The 18,526-nt window shown below is 53.7% G+C and overlaps 1 protein-coding gene across 1 annotated transcript in view; it reads left to right on the top strand.

Moving 5' to 3' along the window:
* Positions 1–18,526, top strand: part of CSF2RB (colony stimulating factor 2 receptor subunit beta) — a 182,072-nt gene that overhangs the window by 116,674 nt on the left and 46,872 nt on the right. Inside the window, exon 11 of the mRNA XM_086963204.1 lies at positions 15,136–15,226. Within this exon, the coding sequence (XP_086819330.1) occupies positions 15,136–15,226 (91 nt within the window). The remainder of the gene's footprint in view (positions 1–15,135; positions 15,227–18,526) is intronic.

Below are 18,526 nucleotides of genomic sequence, written 5' to 3'. Positions count from 1 at the left end.
CTGGGCAAAAGGCCCCAACAACAGCCAAAAAAAATGAGAAACACAACAATCAGCACAATCCCATGCCATCAATTATGTTTAAATTCAAGACACCCTACGGAAAGACTAGGCCCATGCACCACTCACTACCCCTGGGCATAATGGATGAAAGCTAGGCAAAATGGGTGCAGGCCTGAGAACACTGCCTGCATTCAAAATGGCCCCTTGCCCCCCAGCACATGGCCAGGGCCTGCCAGTACCAGCACTCAAGATGGCCCCCACCCACATGGCCAGTCCCCATCAACACCCCAAAAAATCGAAAAACACACAGAAATCACCACAATCCAATGCCATCCATGCCCTCCATGATGTTTACATTACAGAGACCCCACAGAAAGACTCAGTCCATGCACCACTCACTAGCCCTGGGCAAAAGGCCCCAACAGAAGCCATAAAAATCGAAAAACACACAAAAATCCCCACAATCCAATGCCATCCATGCCCTCCATGATGTTTACATTAAAGAGACCCCACAGAAAGACTCAGTCCATGCACCACTCACTAGCCCTGGGCAAAAGGCCCCAACAGCAGCCAAAAACAAAATCGAAAAACACACAAAAATCAGCACAATCCCATTCCATCCATGCCCTCAATGATGTTTAAATTCAAGACACCCCACAGAAAGACTAGGCCCATGCACCACTCACTACCTCTGGGCAAAAGGCCCCAACAGCAGCCCAAAAAATTGAAAAACACACAGAAATCAGCACAATCCCATGCCATCCATGCCCTCAATTATGTTTAAATTCAAGACACCCTACAGAAAGACTAGGCCCATGCACCACTCACTACCCCTGGGCATAATGGATGAAAGCTAGGCAAAATGGGTGCAGGCCTGAGAACACTGCCTGCATTCAAAATGGCCCCTTGCCCCCCAGCACATGGCCAGGGCCTGCCAGTACCAGCACTCAAGATGGCCCCCACCCACATGGCCAGTCCCCATCAACACCCCAAAAAATCGAAAAACACACAAAAATCACCACAATCCAATGCCATCCATGCCCTCCATGATGTTTACATTAAAGACACCCCACAGAAAGACTCAGTCCATGCACCACTCACTAGCCCTGGGCAAAAGGCCCCAACAGCAGCCAAAAACAAAATCGAAAAACACACAAAAATCAGCACAATCCCATTCCATCCATGCCCTCAATGATGTTTAAATTCAAGACACCCCACAGAAAGACTAGGCCCATGCACCACTCACTACCTCTGGGCAAAAGGCCCCAACAGCAGCCAGAAAAATTGAAAAACACACAGAAATCAGCACAATCCCATGCCATCCATGCCCTCAATTATGTTTAAATTCAAGACACCCTACAGAAAGACTAGTCCCATGCACCACTCACTACCCCTGGGCATAATGGATGAAAGCTAGGCAAAATGGGTGCAGGCCTGAGAACACTGCCTGCATTTAAAATGGCCCCTTGCCCCCCAGCACATGGCCAGGGCCTGCCAGTACCAGCACTCAAGATGGCCCCCACCCACATGGCCAGTCCCCATCTACACCCCAAAAAATCGAAAAACACACAAAAATCACCACAATCCAATGCCATCCATGCCCTCCATGATGTTTACATTAAAGAGACCCCACAGAAAGACTCAGTCCATGCACCACTCACTAGCCCTGGGCAAAAAGCCCCAACAGCAGCCAAAAAAATCGAAAAACACACACAAAATCGGCACAATCCCATGCCATCCATGCCCTCAATGATGTTTAAATTCAAGACACCCAACAGAAAGACTAGGCCCATACACCACTCACTACCCCTGGGCAAAAGGCCCCAACAGCAGCCAAAAAAATCGAAAAACACACAAAAATCAGCACAATCCCATGCCATCCATGCCCTCAATGATGTTTAAATTCAAGACACCCCACAGAAAGACTAGGCCCATGCACCACTCACTACCCCTGGGCATAATGGATGAAAGCTAGGCAAAATGGGTGCAGGCCTGAGAACAATGCCTGCATTCAAAATGGCCCCTTGCCCCCAGCACATGGCCAGGGCCTGCCTGTACCAGCACTCAAAATGGCCCCCACCCACATGGCCAGTCCCCATCAACACCCCAAGAAATCGAAAAACACACAGAAATCACCACAATCCAATGCCATCCATGATGTTTACATTAAAGACACCCCACAGAAAGACTAGGCCCATGCACCTCTCACTACCCCTGGGCAAAAGGCCCCAACAGCAGCCAAAAAAATCGAAACACACACCAAAATCTGCACAATCCCATGCCATCCATGCCCTCCATGATGTTTACATTAAAGAGACCCCACAGAAAGACTCAGTCCATGCACCACTCACTACTCCTGGGCAAAAGACCCCAACAACAGCCCAAAAATCGAAAATTCCAAAATTGTAGTTGCAGCAACTGTAATGCCCCAAACAAACTAACTTGAGAAATTTCTAATCCAAAAGTGATTCAAAGAAAGTCAAAAAGGCCTCAAATCGAAATATCCAGCAGCATTCACAAAAAGTAATCCTTCCAGGTCAAGATCCGATTGAAAGTGACCAGCACATGAAGAAAGCACTGGGAGGAGCCTGCTGGACGGGAACAGGAAGTTGGAGACTGTGGGGGCACTTCCTTCCTCCCACCCCGCCCCCCCCCCCAAAATGGACTCCTTGCAAAAAAAAGTGCAGGCAAATGTCAACCTGAGGAGTTATTCTGATAAAAATCATCATTTTCAGAAGGTTTATGCTGCTTGCTGGTGGATTTCTTGTGCAGAATTGCAAATTTTGCAATTTCGCGAGTGCGAGATTGTTGCTTCCCGCCGCATCTAAGTGTTCGCAATTGCGAACTCCCGTGATACGTGATCACGGGGTACTCGCGTTGACAAACTCTCGCTGTGCAAGGTGGCAAGCCGCGATGACGTAATCGCGGTCGCCAAACTCCCGCGGGATCCCGCAGCAACATCCAAAATGGCGCAGCACACGCAAAATATTGAGAAAAACAACTCGGCAAACGCTGAATGACGGTAAGTGAACGCCGCGCGCCGCAATTTTGTATCACCAAGCAAAAAAACCCGCTGCGTTCAAATTTTCGGCAAATTCGCGAGAGATCGCGAATTGCGAATTTACCGAAAAATCCCTAAATTCCGCGAGCGGAGCGGAATTTATGCCCATGCTTAAAGGCAACCCAATGTTATCCGATCAGACAGGTAGGATGGACAAGGGCAAGCAAAGCTCCAAAGGAAGCTGGTGACGGCTATTCTGGAGCTGGCCGTATCTCATGTTGCACACTAGTTCACATCTCGTTTCTCTTTAGCACAGCACCCTCTGGCTCACCACTGCCACCCTCTGGCTAATCTATGCCACCCTCTAGTTCATCACTGTCACCCTCTGGTTCATCACTGCCACCCTCTGGTTCACCACTGCCACCCTCTGGTTCACCACTGCCACCCTCTGGTTCACACCTGCCACCATCTGGTTCATCACTGCCACCCTCTGGTTCACCACTGCCACCGTCTGGTTCATCACTGTCACCGTCTGGTTCATCACTGTCACCCTCTGGTTCACCACTGCCACCCTCTAGTTCATCACTGCCACCCTCTGGTTCATCACTGTCACCCTCTGGTTCATCACTTCCACCCTCTGGTTCACCACTGCCACCCTCTGGTTCACCACTGCCACCCTCTGATTCATCACAGCACCCTCCGGTTCACCACTGCCACCCTCTGGTTCACCACTGCCACCCTCTGGATCATCACTGCCACCCTCTGGTTCACCACTGTCACCCTCTGGTTCATCACTGTCACCCTCTGGTTCATCACAGCACCCTCTGGTTCACCACTGCCACCCTCTGGTTCATCACTGTCACCCTCTGGTTCATCACTGCCACCCTCTGGTTCATCACTGCCACCCTCTGGCTCATCATCACAACACCCTCTGGTTCACCACTGCCACCCTCTGGTTCATCACTGCCACCCTCTGGTTCACCACTGCCACCCTCCGGTTCATCACAGCACCTTCTGGTTCACCCCTGCCATGCTCTGGTTCATCACTGCCACCCTCTGGTTCACCACTGCCACCCTCTGGTTCACACCTGCCACCATCAGGTTCATCACAGTACCCTCTGGGTCGCCACTGTCACCCCATGGTGCACCACTGCCACCCTCTGGTTCACCACTGCCACCCTCTGGTTCACCACTGCCACCCTCTGGTTCACCACTGCCACCCTCTGGTTCATCACTGCCACCCTCTGGTTCACCACTGCCACCCTCTGGTTCATCACATTCACCCTCTGGTTCACCACTGCCACCCTCTGGTTTACCACTGCCACCCTCTGGTTCATCACTGCCAACCTCTGGTTCATCACTACCACCCTCTGGTTCATCACTGTCACCCTCTGGTTCACCACTGCCACCCTCTGGTTCATCACTACCACCCTCTGGTTCATCACTAACACCCTCTGGTTCATCACTGCCACCCTCTGGTTCATCACTGCCACCCTCTAGTTCACCACTGCCACCATCTGGTTCATCACTGCCACCCTCTGGTTCACCACTGCCACCATCTGGTTCATCACTGTCACCCTCTGTTTTATCACTGTCACCCTCTGTTTTATCACTGCCACCCTCTGGTTCATCACTGCCACCCTCTGGTTCAACACTGCCACCCTCTGGTTCATCACAGCACCCTATGGTTCACCACTGTCACCCTATGGTTCACCAGTGCCACCCTCTGGTTCATCACTGCCACCCTCTGGTTCATCACTGCCACCCGCTGGTTCGCCACTGCCACCCGCTGGTTCGCCACTGCCACCCTCTGGATCATCACTTCCACCCTCTGGCTCATCACTGCCACCCTCTGGTTCATCACTGCCACCCTCTGGTTCGCCACTGCCATCCAATGGATCATCACTGTCACCCTCTAGTTCATCACTGCCACCCTCTGGTTCATCACAGCACCCTCTGGTTCACCACTGCCACCCTCTGGATCATCACTTCCACCCTCTGGTTCACCACTGCCACCCTCTGGATCATCACAGCACCATCTGGTGCACCCCTGCCACCCTCTGATTCATCACTGCACCCTCTGGTCCATCACTGCCACCCTCTGGTTCACCACTGCCACCCTCATGTTCACCACTGCCACCCTCCGATTCATCACAGCACCCTCTGGTTCACCACTGTCACCCTCTGGTTCACCACTGCCACCCTCTGGTTCACACCTTCCACCATCTGGTTCCTCACAGCACCCTCTGGTTCACCCTAGTCACCCTCTGGTTCTCCACTGTCACCCTCTGGTTCATCACTGCCACTCTCTGGTTCATCACTGCCACCCTCTGGTTCATCACAGCACCCTCTGGTTCACCACTGTCACCCTCTGGTTCAACACTGCCACCCTCTGGTTCACCACTGCCACCCTCTGGTTCACCACTGCCACCCCCTGGTTCACCACTGCCACCCTCTGGTTCATCACTGCCACCCTCTGGTTCACCACTGCCACCCTCTGGTTCATCACAGCACCTTCTGGTTCACCCCTGCCAAGCTCTGGTTCATCACTGCACCCTCTGGTTCATCACTGCCACCCTCTGGTTCACCACTGCCACCCCCTGGTTCACCACTGCCACCCCCTGGTTCACCACTGCCACCCTCTGGTTCACCACTGCCACCATCAGGTTCATCACAGTACCCTCTGGGTCACCACTGTCACCCTCTGGTTCACCACTGCCACCCTCTGGTTCACCACTGCCACCCTCTCGTTCATCACTGCTACCCTCTAGTTCACCACTGCCACCCTCTGGTTCACCACTGCCACCCTCTGGATCATCACTGCTACCGTCTGGTTCACCACTGTCACCCTCTGGTTCACCACTGTCACCCTCTGGTTCACCTCTGCCACCCTCTGGTTCATCACTGTCACCCTCTGGTTCATCACGGCACCCTCTGGTTCATCACTGCCACCTTCTGGTTCATCACTGTCACACTCTGGTTCATCACTGCCACCCTCTGGTTCATCACAACACCCTCTGGTTCATCACTGCCACCCTCTGGTTCATCACTGCCACCCTCTGGTTCACCACTGCCACCCCCTGGTTCATCACAGCACCTTCTGGTTCACCCCTGCCACGCTCTGGTTCATCACTGCACCCTCTGGTTCATCACTGCCACCCTCTGGTTCACCACTGCCACCCTCTGGTTCATCACTGTCACCCTCTGGTTCATCACTGCCACCCTCTGGTTCATCACTGCCACCCTCTGGTTCACCACTGTCACACTATGGTTCACCAGTGCCACCCTCTGGTTCATCACTGCCACCCTCTGATTTATCACAACACCCTCTGGTTCACCACTGCCACCCTCTGGTTCATCACAGCACCTTCTGGTTCACCCCTGCCACGCTCTGGTTCATCACTGCACCCTCTGATTCACCACTGCCACCCTCTGGTTCACCACTGCCACCCTTTTATTCATCACAACACCCTCTGGTTCACCACTGCCACCCTCTGGTTCACACCTGCCACCGTAAGGTTCATCACAGTACCCTCTGGGTCACCACTGTCACCATCTGGTTCACCAGTGCCACTCTCTGCTTCCTCACTGCAACCCTCTGGTTCACCACTGCCACCCTCTGGATCATCACTTCCACCCTCTGGTTCACCACTGCCACCCTCTGGATCATCACTGCCACCCTCTGATTCATCACAGCACCATCTGGTGCACCCCTGCCACCCTCTGATTCATCACTGCCACCCTCTGGTTCACCACTGCCACCCTCTGGTTCACCACTGCCACCCTCTGATTCATCACAGCACCCTCTGGTTCATCACAGCACCCTCTGGTTCACCACTGTCACCCTCTGGTTCTCCACTGTCACCCTTTGGATCATCACAGCACCCTCTGGTTCACCACTGTCACCCTCTGGTTCTCCACTGTCACCCTCTGGTTCATCACTGCCACCCTCTGGTTCATCACAGCACCCTCTGGTTCACCACTGCCACCCTCTGGTTCAACACTGCCACCCTCTGGTTCACCACTGCCACCCTCTGGTTCATTACTGCCACCCTCTGGTTCACCACTGCCACCCTCTTGTTCATCACTGCCACCCTCTGGTTCACCACTGTCACCCTCTGGTTCATCTCAGCACCTTCTGGTTCACCCCTGCCAAGCTCTGGTTCACCACTGCCACCCTCTGATTCATCACAACACCCTCTGGTTCACCACTGCCACCCTCTGGTTCACCACTGCCACCCTCTGGTTCACACCTGCCACCATCAGGTTCCTCACAGTACCCTCTGGGTCACCACTGTCACCCTCTGGTTCACCACTGCCACCCTCTGGTTCACCACTGCCCCCCTCTGGTTCACCACTGCCACCCTCTCGTTCATCACTGCCACCCTCTGGTTCACCACTGCCACCCTTTGGTTCACCTCTGCCACCCTCTGGTTCATCACTGCCACCCTCTGGTTCATCACTGCCACCCTCTGGTTCATCACAGCACCCTCTGGTTCACCACTGCCACCCTCTGGTTCATCACTGTCACCCTCCGGTTCATCACTGCCACCCTCTGGTTCATCGCAACACCCTCTGGTTCACCACTGCCACCCTCTGGTTCATCACTGCCACCCACTGGTTCACCACTGCCACCCTCTGGTTCATCACAGCACCTTCTGGTTCACCCCTGCCACCCTCTGGTTCATCACTGCACCCTCTGGTTCATCACTGCCACCCTCTGGTTCACCACTGCCACCCTCTGATTCATCACAAAACCCTCTGGTTCACCACTGCCACCCTCTGGTTCACCACTGCCACCCTCTGGTTCACCACTGCCACCCTCTGGTTCACACCTGCCACCATCAGGTTCATCACAGTACCCTCTGGGTCACCACTGTCACCCTCTGGTTCACCACTGCCACCCGCTGGTTCACCGCTGCCACCCTCTGGTTCATCACTGCCACCCTCTGGTTCACCACTGCCACCCTCTCGTTCATCACGTTCACCCTCTGGTTAACCACTGCCACCCTCTGGTTTACCACTGCCACCCTCTGGTTCATCACTGCCACCCTCTGGTTCATCACTACCACCCTCTGGTTCATCACTGTCACCCTCTGGTTCACCACTGCCACCCTCTGGTTCACCACTGTCACCCTCTGGTTCATCACTGCCACCCTCTGGTTCACCACTGCCACCCTCTGGTTCATCACTGCCACCCTCTGGTTCATCACTGTCACCCTCTGGTTCATCGCTGCCACCCTCTGGTTCATCACAGCACCCTCTGGTTCACCACTGTCACCCTATGGTTCACCAGTGCCACCCTCTGGTTCATCACTGCCACCCTCTGGTTCATCACTGCCACCCTCTGGTTCATCACTGCCACCCTCTGGTTCGCCACTGCCACCCTCTGGTTCGCCACTGCCACCCTCTGGATCATCACTTCCACCCTCTGGTTCATCACTGCCACCCTCTGGTTCATCACCGCCACCCTCTGGTTCGCCACTGCCATCCAATGGATCATCACTGTCACCCTCTAGTTCATCACTGCCACCCTCTGGTTCATCACAGCACCCTCTGGTTCACCAGTGCCACTCTCTGCTTCCTCACTGCAACCCTCTGGTTCACCACTGCCACCCTCTGGATCATCACTTCCACCCTCTGGTTCACCACTGCCACCCTCTGGATCATCATTGTCACCCTCTGGTTCATCACTGCCACCCTCTGATTCATCACGGCACCATCTGGTGCACCCCTGCCACCCTCTGATTCATCACTGCCACCCTCTGGTTCACCACTGCCACCCTCTGGTTCATCACAGCACCCTCTGGTTCACCACTGTCACCCTCTGGTTCACCACTGCCACCCTCTGGTTCACACCTTCCACCATCTGGTTCATCACAGCACCCTCTGGTTCACCCTTGTCACCCTCTGGTTCTCCACTGTCACCCTCTGGTTCATCACTGCCACCCTCTGGTTCATCACTGCCACCCTCTGGTTCACCACTGTCACACTATGGTTCACCAGTGCCACCCTCTGGTTCATCACTGCCACCCTCTGGTTCATCACTGCCACCCTCTGATTTATCACAACACCCTCTGGTTCACCACTGCCACCCTCTGGTTCATCACAGCACCTTCTGGTTCACCCCTGCCACGCTCTGGTTCATCACTGCACCCTCTGATTCACCACTGCCACCCTCTGGTTCACCACTGCCACCCTTTTATTCATCACAACACCCTCTGGTTCACCACTGCCACCCTCTGGTTCACACCTGCCACCGTAAGGTTCATCACAGTACCCTCTGGGTCACCACTGTCACCCTCTGGTTCACCAGTGCCACTCTCTGCTTCCTCACTGCAACCCTCTGGTTCACCACTGCCACCCTCTGGATCATCACTTCCACCCTCTGGTTCACCACTGCCACCCTCTGGATCATCACTGCCACCCTCTGATTCATCACAGCACCATCTGGTGCACCCCTGCCACCCTCTGATTCATCACTGCCACCCTCTGGTTCACCACTGCCACCCTCTGGTTCACCACTGCCACCCTCTGGTTCATCACAGCCCCCTCTGGTTCATCACAGCACCCTCTGGTTCACCACTGTCACCCTCTGGTTCTCCACTGTCACCCTCTGGATCATCACAGCACCATCTGGTTCACCACTGTCACCCTCTGGTTCTCCACTGTCACCCTCTGGTTCATCACTGCCACCCTCTGGTTCATCACAGCACCCTCTGGTTCACCACTGTCACCCTCTGGTTCAACACTGCCACCCTCTGGTTCACCACTGCCACCCTCTGGTTCATCACTGCCACCCTCTGGTTCACCACTGCCACCCTCTTGTTCATCACTGCCACCCTCTGGTTCACCACTGTCACCCTCTGGTTCATCTCAGCACCTTCTGGTTCACCCCTGCCAAGCTCTGGTTCACCACTGCCACCCTCTGATTCATCACAACACCCTCTGGTTCACCACTGCCACCCTCTGGTTCACCACTGCCACCCTCTGGTTCACACCTGCCACCATCAGGTTCCTCACAGTACCCTCTGGGTCACCACTGTCACCCTCTGGTTCACCACTGCCCCCCTCTGGTTCACCACTGCCACCCTCTCGTTCATCACTGCCACCCTCTGGTTCACCACTGCCACCCTTTGGTTCACCTCTGCCACCCTCTGGTTCATCACTGCCACCCTCTGGTTCATCACTGCCACCCTCTGGTTCATCACAGCACCCTCTGGTTCACCACTGCCACCCTCTGGTTCATCACTGTCACCCTCTGGTTCATCACTGCCACCCTCTGGTTCATCGCAACACCCTCTGGTTCACCACTGCCACCCTCTGGTTCATCACTGCCACCCACTGGTTCACCACTGCCACCCTCTGGTTCATCACAGCACCTTCTGGTTCACCCCTGTCACGCTCTGGTTCATCACTGCACCCTCTGGTTCATCACTGCCACCCTCTGGTTCACCACTGCCACCCTCTGATTCATCACAAAACCCTCTGGTTCACCACTGCCACCCTCTGGTTCACCACTGCCACCCTCTGGTTCACCACTGCCACCCTCTGGTTCACACCTGCCACCATCAGGTTCATCACAGTACCCTCTGGGCCACCACTTTCACCCTCTGGTTCACCACTGCCACCCGCTGGTTCACCGCTGCCACCCCCTGGTTCATCACTGCCACCCTCTGGTTCACCACTGCCACCCTCTCGTTCATCACGTTCACCCTCTGGTTAACCACTGCCACCCTCTGGTTTACCACTGCCACCCTCTGGTTCATCACTGCCACCTTCTGGTTCATCACTACCACCCTCTGGTTCATCACTGTCACCCTCTGGTTCACCACTGCCACCCTCTGGTTCATCACTACCACCCTCTGGTTCATGTCTGTCACCCTCTGGTTCATCACTGCCATCCTCTGGTTCATCACTGCCACCCTCTGGTTCATCACTGCCAACCTCTAGTTCACCATTGCCACCATCTGGTTCATCACTGCCACCCTCTGGTTCACCACTGCCACCCTCTGGTTCACCACTGTCACCCTCTGGTTCATCACTGCCACCCTCTGGTTCACCACTGCCACCCTCTGGTTCATCACTGCCACCCTCTGGTTCATCGCTGTCACCCTCTGGTTCATCGCTGCCACCCTCTGGTTCACCACTGTCACCCTATGGTTCACCAGTGCCACCCTCTGGTTCATCACTGCCACCCTCTGGTTCATCACTGCCACCCTCTGGTTCATCACTGCCACCCTCTGGTTCATCACTGCCACCCTCTGGTTCGCCACTGCCACCCTCTGGTTCGCCACTGCCACCCTCTGGATCATCACTTCCACCCTCTGGTTCATCACTGCCACCCTCTGGTTCATCACCGCCACCCTCTGGTTCGCCACTGCCATCCAATGGATCATCACTGTCACCCTCTAGTTCATCACTGCCACCCTCTGGTTCATCACAGCACCCTCTGGTTCACCAGTGCCACTCTCTGCTTCCTCACTGCAACCCTCTGGTTCACCACTGCCACCCTCTGGATCATCACTTCCACCCTCTGGTTCACCACTGCCACCCTCTGGATCATCATTGTCACCCTCTGGTTCATCACTGCCACCCTCTGATCATCACGGCACCATCTGGTGCACCCCTGCCACCCTCTGATTCATCACTGCCACCCTCTGGTTCACCACTGCCACCCTCTGGTTCATCATAGCACCCCCTGGTTCACCACTGTCACCCTCTGGTTCACCACTGCCACCCTCTGGTTCACACCTTCCACCATCTGGTTCATCACAGCACCCTCTGGTTCACCCTTGTCACCCTCTGGTTCTCCACTGTCACCCTCTGGTTCATCACTGCCACCCTCTGGTTCATCACAGCACCCTCTGGTTCACCACTGTCACCCTCTGGTTCAACACTGCCACCCTCTGGTTCACCACTGCCACCCTCTGGTTCATCACTGCCACCCTCTGGTTCATCACTGTCACCCTCTGGTTCATCACTGTCACCCTCTGGTTCATCACTGTCACCCTCTGGTTCATCACTGCCACCCTCTGGCTCACCACTGCCACCCTCTGGCTCATCACTGCCACCCTCTGGTTCACCACTGCCACCCTCTGGTTCATCACAGCACCCTCTGGGTCACCCCTGCCACCCTCTGGTTCATCACTGCACCCTCTGGTTCATCCCTGCCACCCTCTGGTTTACCACTGCCACCCTCTGGTTCACCACTGCCACCCTCTGGTTCATCACAGCACCCTCTGGTTCACCCCTGCCACCCTCTGGTTCACCACTGCACCCCCTGGTTCATCACTGCCACCCTCTGGTTCACCACTGCCACCCTATGGTTCACCACTGCTACCCTCTGAGTCATCACAGCACCCTCTGGTTCACCACTGCCACCCTCTGATTCACACCTGCCACCATCAGGTTCATCACAGCACCCTCTGGTTCACCACTGTCACCCTCTGGTTCACCACTGCCACCCTCTGGTTCACCACTGCCACCATCTGGTTCACACCTGCCACCATCAGGTTCATCACAGTACCCTCTGGTTCACCACTGTCACCCTCTGGTTCACCACTGCCACCCTCTGGTTCACCCCTGCCACCCTCTGGTTCATCACTGCCACCTTCTGGTTCACCACTGCCACCCTCTGGTTCATCACGTTCACCCTCTGGTTCACCACTTCCACCCTCTGGTTTATCACTGTCACCCTCCGGTTCATCACTGTCACCCTCCGGTTCATCACTGCCACCCTCCGGTTCATCACTGCCACCCTCCGGTTCATCACTGCCACCCTCTGGTTCATCACTACCACCCTCTGGTTCATCACTGCCACCCTCTGGTTCACCACTGCCACCCTCTAGTTCATCACAGCACCCTCTGGTTCACCACTGTAGATTATGGGGAGAAAGCACACCTGCCCAGCCTCAACCGGGGGTTGGTTAATGTGTTACTGAGTTTGAGCTTCAAGTCCGGCACCTGCTTCCTTATCTGTAAGTGCTTCATGTTGTGGTTTAATTTTTGTGACAGCCTGGAGCATTGTGCCATACTTGTAACTATTCTCTGACCCTGCTTCGAGGGTCAGAGCAGGGTCAGAGAATAGTTGCAAGTAGGCAATAACTCTGGAGGCGCCGCTCAGGAAGCACTTACAGGGTTACAGCAGGTGCCCAAGTTGAAGTTAATTCCTTTGAAACCATTTTGTAAATAGTTACAAAGAAATTCGCTTCAACTTGGGCACCTGCTGAACCCTGTAAGTGCTTCATGTACTTCAGTTTTTGAAAATCCATCTCGCACGCGATTTCGCTGATTTTTCTGCAATTTCGTGAGATTCGCGGACCGGGAAATTGCAGAAAATCCGCAAATTCAGCTAACAGAACGGATTTTACGCCCATGCTTAATGATGTGCACTAAGCACGTTCCTCACTCATCACTGTTAATCCTGGATTGCGATAGCTTTTTTTGGATTGTAAAAAGCGATTTGGTGAGAGGCGGGGACGTTGTTTAAAGTGTCTCCCTGTGCTGTTAGTAAGAAAGCTCCCTCTGGTATGTCTGATCGGTGCTTCCTGCAGTATGGGCAAAAGGGCCACCATTTAAGGGCCATTCACTTGCCTGCTGGTTATGTACCTAACACATCTCTCCTCATTTGGGAGTCCACAAATCTGTTGTAGGTCGGTGAGATGGCCTCATTTTGTGCTGGTGAAATGTCTCCATGAATGCTAGAGGGATCTTTGTGGAGTTGTTGAAAGAACTCCTTTGTGTGATTCTGATGGCTGAGAGGCAGGGCCGAACTGAGAACCCAAATCCTCCCTGGCTATTTATTTCAGACCAGCCGCAGTACCGTACATTAATCACCTGACTTATATGAACACTTTTATTGTTGCCTGAAAACTACTGTATTTACAAGGAACTCTGCAGCAGATGCTTCAAAACTGCTGCCCTGCTACAAAACCAAGCCATAGTAACACAATCAGCCCCCCACCCATCCAGCCTCCCGTGGAAACACAGCCAGTCTGGCCATTTTGGGATGTACCCCTGGGATGCTTATAACAATGAGGGCTTTATGTATTGCAAGGGTGCTTCAAATGTTTGAGAGCGCTCTTTAATCAGAGCTAGTAGAATTATGCAGCAAGTGACGACCAAATTATGCTGCAGTTGTTTACTAAATTATACAGTAAGAAAAGGCAAACTATTCGGTGTAATATGGTATATCTTGTGTTAGTATCACCTTGGCATATTTACACATATTAACAGTTTACGGGAAAAGGTTTCACCTCATTAATACTACTTTAACATTCAGATACCGTAATAAGCAACAGTGAAGGGACTAGTCAACCTTTGCAAAGGATCTTCCACCTTGCTGCAACATATGCTTTTTGCTGAAATCTGCTGATTATCCAGCAGGCAGCGACAGCTGCTCTAACAGTAAACTGGTGGGGCTACACGAATGCTAGGGGTGGGTGGGGTTATTAGCAATAAATTAAAACACTTACCTGTCATTGCAGCGGCCGCCTTGGTGCTCCTCTCCCAACACTGGGCACACAACACAGGTTTCCAGGGGCCAATCAGAGCTGCTCTCATGCTGGTAATACCAGCATAAGAGCAGCGCCGCGATTAGCCTGAGTAGGCTGACTTGACGCTCACTCAGGCACAGAGAACCTGTGCCATTTCTCCACCCGGCTGTGCAACACAGCGGGGTTGGAGAAATGTAAGTGTGCATACCCGTTGGGCCGTCCTAAGATGGCTGGCCAATCAAACATGTGCCCTTACAGGTCACCTACAACTCGTCCTCCCTGCAGCTGTGATGTTCTGGCAGGATGGCCCCGCCCCTGCCCTCAGGCTGGCAATTGGTTCCGTAAAAAAAAAAATGGTCATAAACTGGGTGTATTATCATTTTATTTTTCTGTGAAGCAATGCTACTCCGCTATAACGGAGGTGGCGCCCCTGGCAGCACATCGTGAATTTTGTATCAAATCCATTATTATGCAGAAAGCGACATGGCCGCAAAATCGCATAATTCCAGTGGCCCTGACTGTAATGCACTGAGGATGGACAAGGGCAAGCAAAGCTCCAAAGGAAGCTGGTGACGGCTATTCTGGAGCTGGCCGTATCTCATGTTGCACACTAATTCCCATCTCGTTTCTCTTTAGCATGGGACCAACAGATCCTGTATGTGCTGCTGCTTGTTGGGGTTATCTTTCTGTTGGCTGCAGCTGTTCCTTGCTACAATTACCTCAAGAGGTGAGATTGGTCCACTCATTCACTACCTATTGCAGACCTGTCAGTGACAGACTCCCATCCCCGGCAAGTTGCCACCTGTCTCCACCTCCCCCTCTGTATACTCCCTGCACGCTCCTTTGATCTATGCAATCACTTCTAATAACTTCCAGTGTATCCCCCTCAACCTGTACTGGAAGAACAAGTTACTTACCTTCGGTAACTATATATCTGTAAGAGACATATATTAATTATAGATTCCTTACCTTAGAATTAACCCCAGGCAACAGACTGGATCCGCAGAATTTTTTCTCAGCAGTACCCCTGCGCGTCGGTAGGTAGCGGCTGTCAACTCCCCATTCGTCATCGGCGTTGTGATCGCCAGGATGATGGTGCTGTACCTATTTAGATGCCGCCCCTGTGTTCTGACATCAGTTCTTTTAAATGACATCCACACCAGAAGCGCAGAGCCACGCAAGACACTGACCACTGGTGCACAAAACTAAAAGGTGCCAGCTGACAAAACAAGTCAGAGTCATATAATTAAGTCACATGTAGCTAGTTCCTTTTGATGATACGCACAAAACTAGGGCCCTGAAAGGGAGACCCTTACTCTAGAAGTCAGTTCACAGAACGGGGAGGATGGGTGGGGCAGTAAAGGATCCATAACTAATATATGCCTCTTACGGATATATAGTTACCGAAGGTAAGTAACTTGTTCATCTGAAAGAGACTGTTACAGATTCCTTACCTTAGAATAGACACCCCAGCAATCGTAACACCAGAGGAGGGTCTGCAAACTAAGTTCACACCAGGTAGTCCAGGAGAACTGAACAGCCAAAGAAGCTGTCTCTCCGGACTTGACTATCCAGGCAGTGATGTTCAGTGAACATGTGCAGAGATGCCAATGTGGCTGCCTGGCAGATATCACTGAGGGGGACTCTACATCCCAAAGCAGTAGTGGCTGCAGTCGCCCTGGTGGAATGGGCCTGAGGTCCTACCAGAAGCTCTTTTTTCGCCAAGGAGTAACAGATCTTAATGCAAAGACGACCCATCGAGAGATGGTCCATTTTTGCATGGCCCAACCTTTTTTGGAGCCCACATAGCCAACAAAGGGTTGATCGGCCACCCGGAATTGTTTTGTGCGATCCAAATAAAATGATCACGCACAATTTGGATCCAGATGGTAGAGTCTTTCCTCCTCCTTGGAAGGATGAGGGGGCAGGAAGAAGGTGGGCAAAGTGATGGTCTTTCCTATGTGAAAAGAGGTAACCACTTTGGAACTTCAGGTCCTACTTCAGAGCCCACATATGCCACCTGGCATGATCCACCAGCAGGATGCAGGAGGCCATGAGGCCCAGCAGCCTCAAGGTCATTCTCACCGAAACTAGAGATAGAGGCTGAAACATCGGTATCATAGCCTGAATATCCCGGGCTCGCTGCTCAGGAGGATGAGCCCGAAACTGTGCTGTATCCAGAACTGTTCTGATGAAAAGGAGCGTCTGAGAGGTAATCAGGTGTGACTTTGGCACATTGATAGTGAACCCCAGCAAGTGCAGGAGGTCCAAAGTCTTGAGGTGGGAGACGACAGGCTGGGGCGAGCCTGCCTTCAACAGCCAGATGTCGAGATAGGGGAAGACTGGAACCCCTAATCTGCGCAGATGAGCGGTGACCACCGCCATCACTTTCGTGAACACCCGAGGGGCACTGGTAAGGCCAAAGGGGAGCAGGGTAAACTGAAAATGCTCGTGGCCTACAGTAAACCGTAGGTAACGCCTGTGGGCTGGCAGAACGGGAATGTGGAAGTAAGCGTTCTGCAAGTCCAATGCTACTATCCAATCTCCATAGCCGAGGGCAGACAGGACCTGAGCTAATGTCAACATTTTGAACTTCTCCTCCCAGGGGAAGCGGTTGACATACCTGAGATCCAAGATAGGACGCAGGCCTTTGTCCTTCTTGGGTACCAGGAAGTAGTGGGAGTAACAACCACAACCTACTTCTAGGACAGGGACTTGCTTGATAGCTTCCTTGGCCAAGAAAGTGGTAACTTCCTGACGGAAAAGGGTAAAGTGATCCTCCGACATGCGACGCAATGTTGGTGGCATGGAGAGAGGGGCAGTCTTGAAGGGGCGGGAGTAGCCCCTTTGGACTATACGCAAAACCCACCTGTCTGACGTGATGTTGTGCTAATGGGGGAGGTGATGGCACAGCTTCCCACCCACTGCGAACTGGTGGCCCTGAAAGGTCAGACTAGGAAGTTTTGAAGGCTGCTGCAGAGGGGGCACTGGTGGACCAGCCCACCCACTGGCCCCCAGACCCACGGTGCTGGGACCCACGGCGCTGGGACTCATGTCTCCGGCTGCGCAGAGGCTGGGTAGCTTGCGCTGGCCTGTGGCCCTGGGTGGAAAGTGTAGCCACGAAAGGGGCGAATGGCAGACTAAACGGGGTGAAAGGTGGCAGCGAGGCCCAAAGATCTGGCCATAGCTCTAGAGTCCTTGATGCGTTCGAGCGCATTGTCTGCCTTCTTACCAAACAGGCAATGGCCACCAAACAGGCAATGGACACCAAACAGGCAATGGCCATCAAAGGGCATGTCCAAAAGGGTCGATTGGAGCTCCCCGGAGAAGCCAGTGGACCTCAGCCAGACATAGCGCCTCAAGGCAACTGACATAGAAATTATTCTATCCAGCGAGTCGGCGGTATCCAGCCCACATAGAATGGCAAACTTTGCAGCATCTCTCCCCTCTGCGACCGCACGGGAGTGTGTGGTCTGGGCCTGGTCCGGGCCTTCTCCTGGACTGTGGCAGCACTTGCACAACCGTGCACAACTGTGTCCCCCACAGAGTGGGTGTAACGGCCCAAGAGACATACGATGTTCACCAATGGCAGTCCTAAGCTGTCGGAAGAAAACATATTTTTTCCAAGATGGCCAGCTTCCTATCTTGGGGAGCAGTAGGGATCGCGCCCTACCAAGCTCTCGGGGGTAGGTTGTTGGGAGATGAAAATTGGTCACCCGGGCGGGCAGTTGCGTCGGGCAATCATCCCATTCACAGGAGCCCCTGTGCTGGGCTTGGCCCAAGTGCCCAGAAGGATGTCTGTGAGGGCCTCATTGAACGGCAGCAGGGGCTCCGAAGAGGCCGCTGCCGGCTGAAGCACCTCAGTCAGGAGGTTAGTCCTGACTGCCACCGTAGGAAACTCAAGGCCCAAGGCCTCAGCCTCCCTATGCAACACCACAGCATAGGAGGCTCCCTCCTCCGTGGCCACGGTAGGGGGAGAAAGCATACCAAGGTCTGGGGAGGTATCCAACCCACTGGCCTCACCCAA

Source organism: Lissotriton vulgaris, chromosome 1_1 (genome assembly GCF_964263255.1).
Source record: "Lissotriton vulgaris chromosome 1_1, aLisVul1.2, whole genome shotgun sequence".
NCBI lineage: Eukaryota > Metazoa > Chordata > Amphibia > Caudata > Salamandridae > Lissotriton > Lissotriton vulgaris.
Note: the sequence above shows the minus strand (reverse complement) of the source record. Positions and strands in the feature narration are given on the sequence as shown.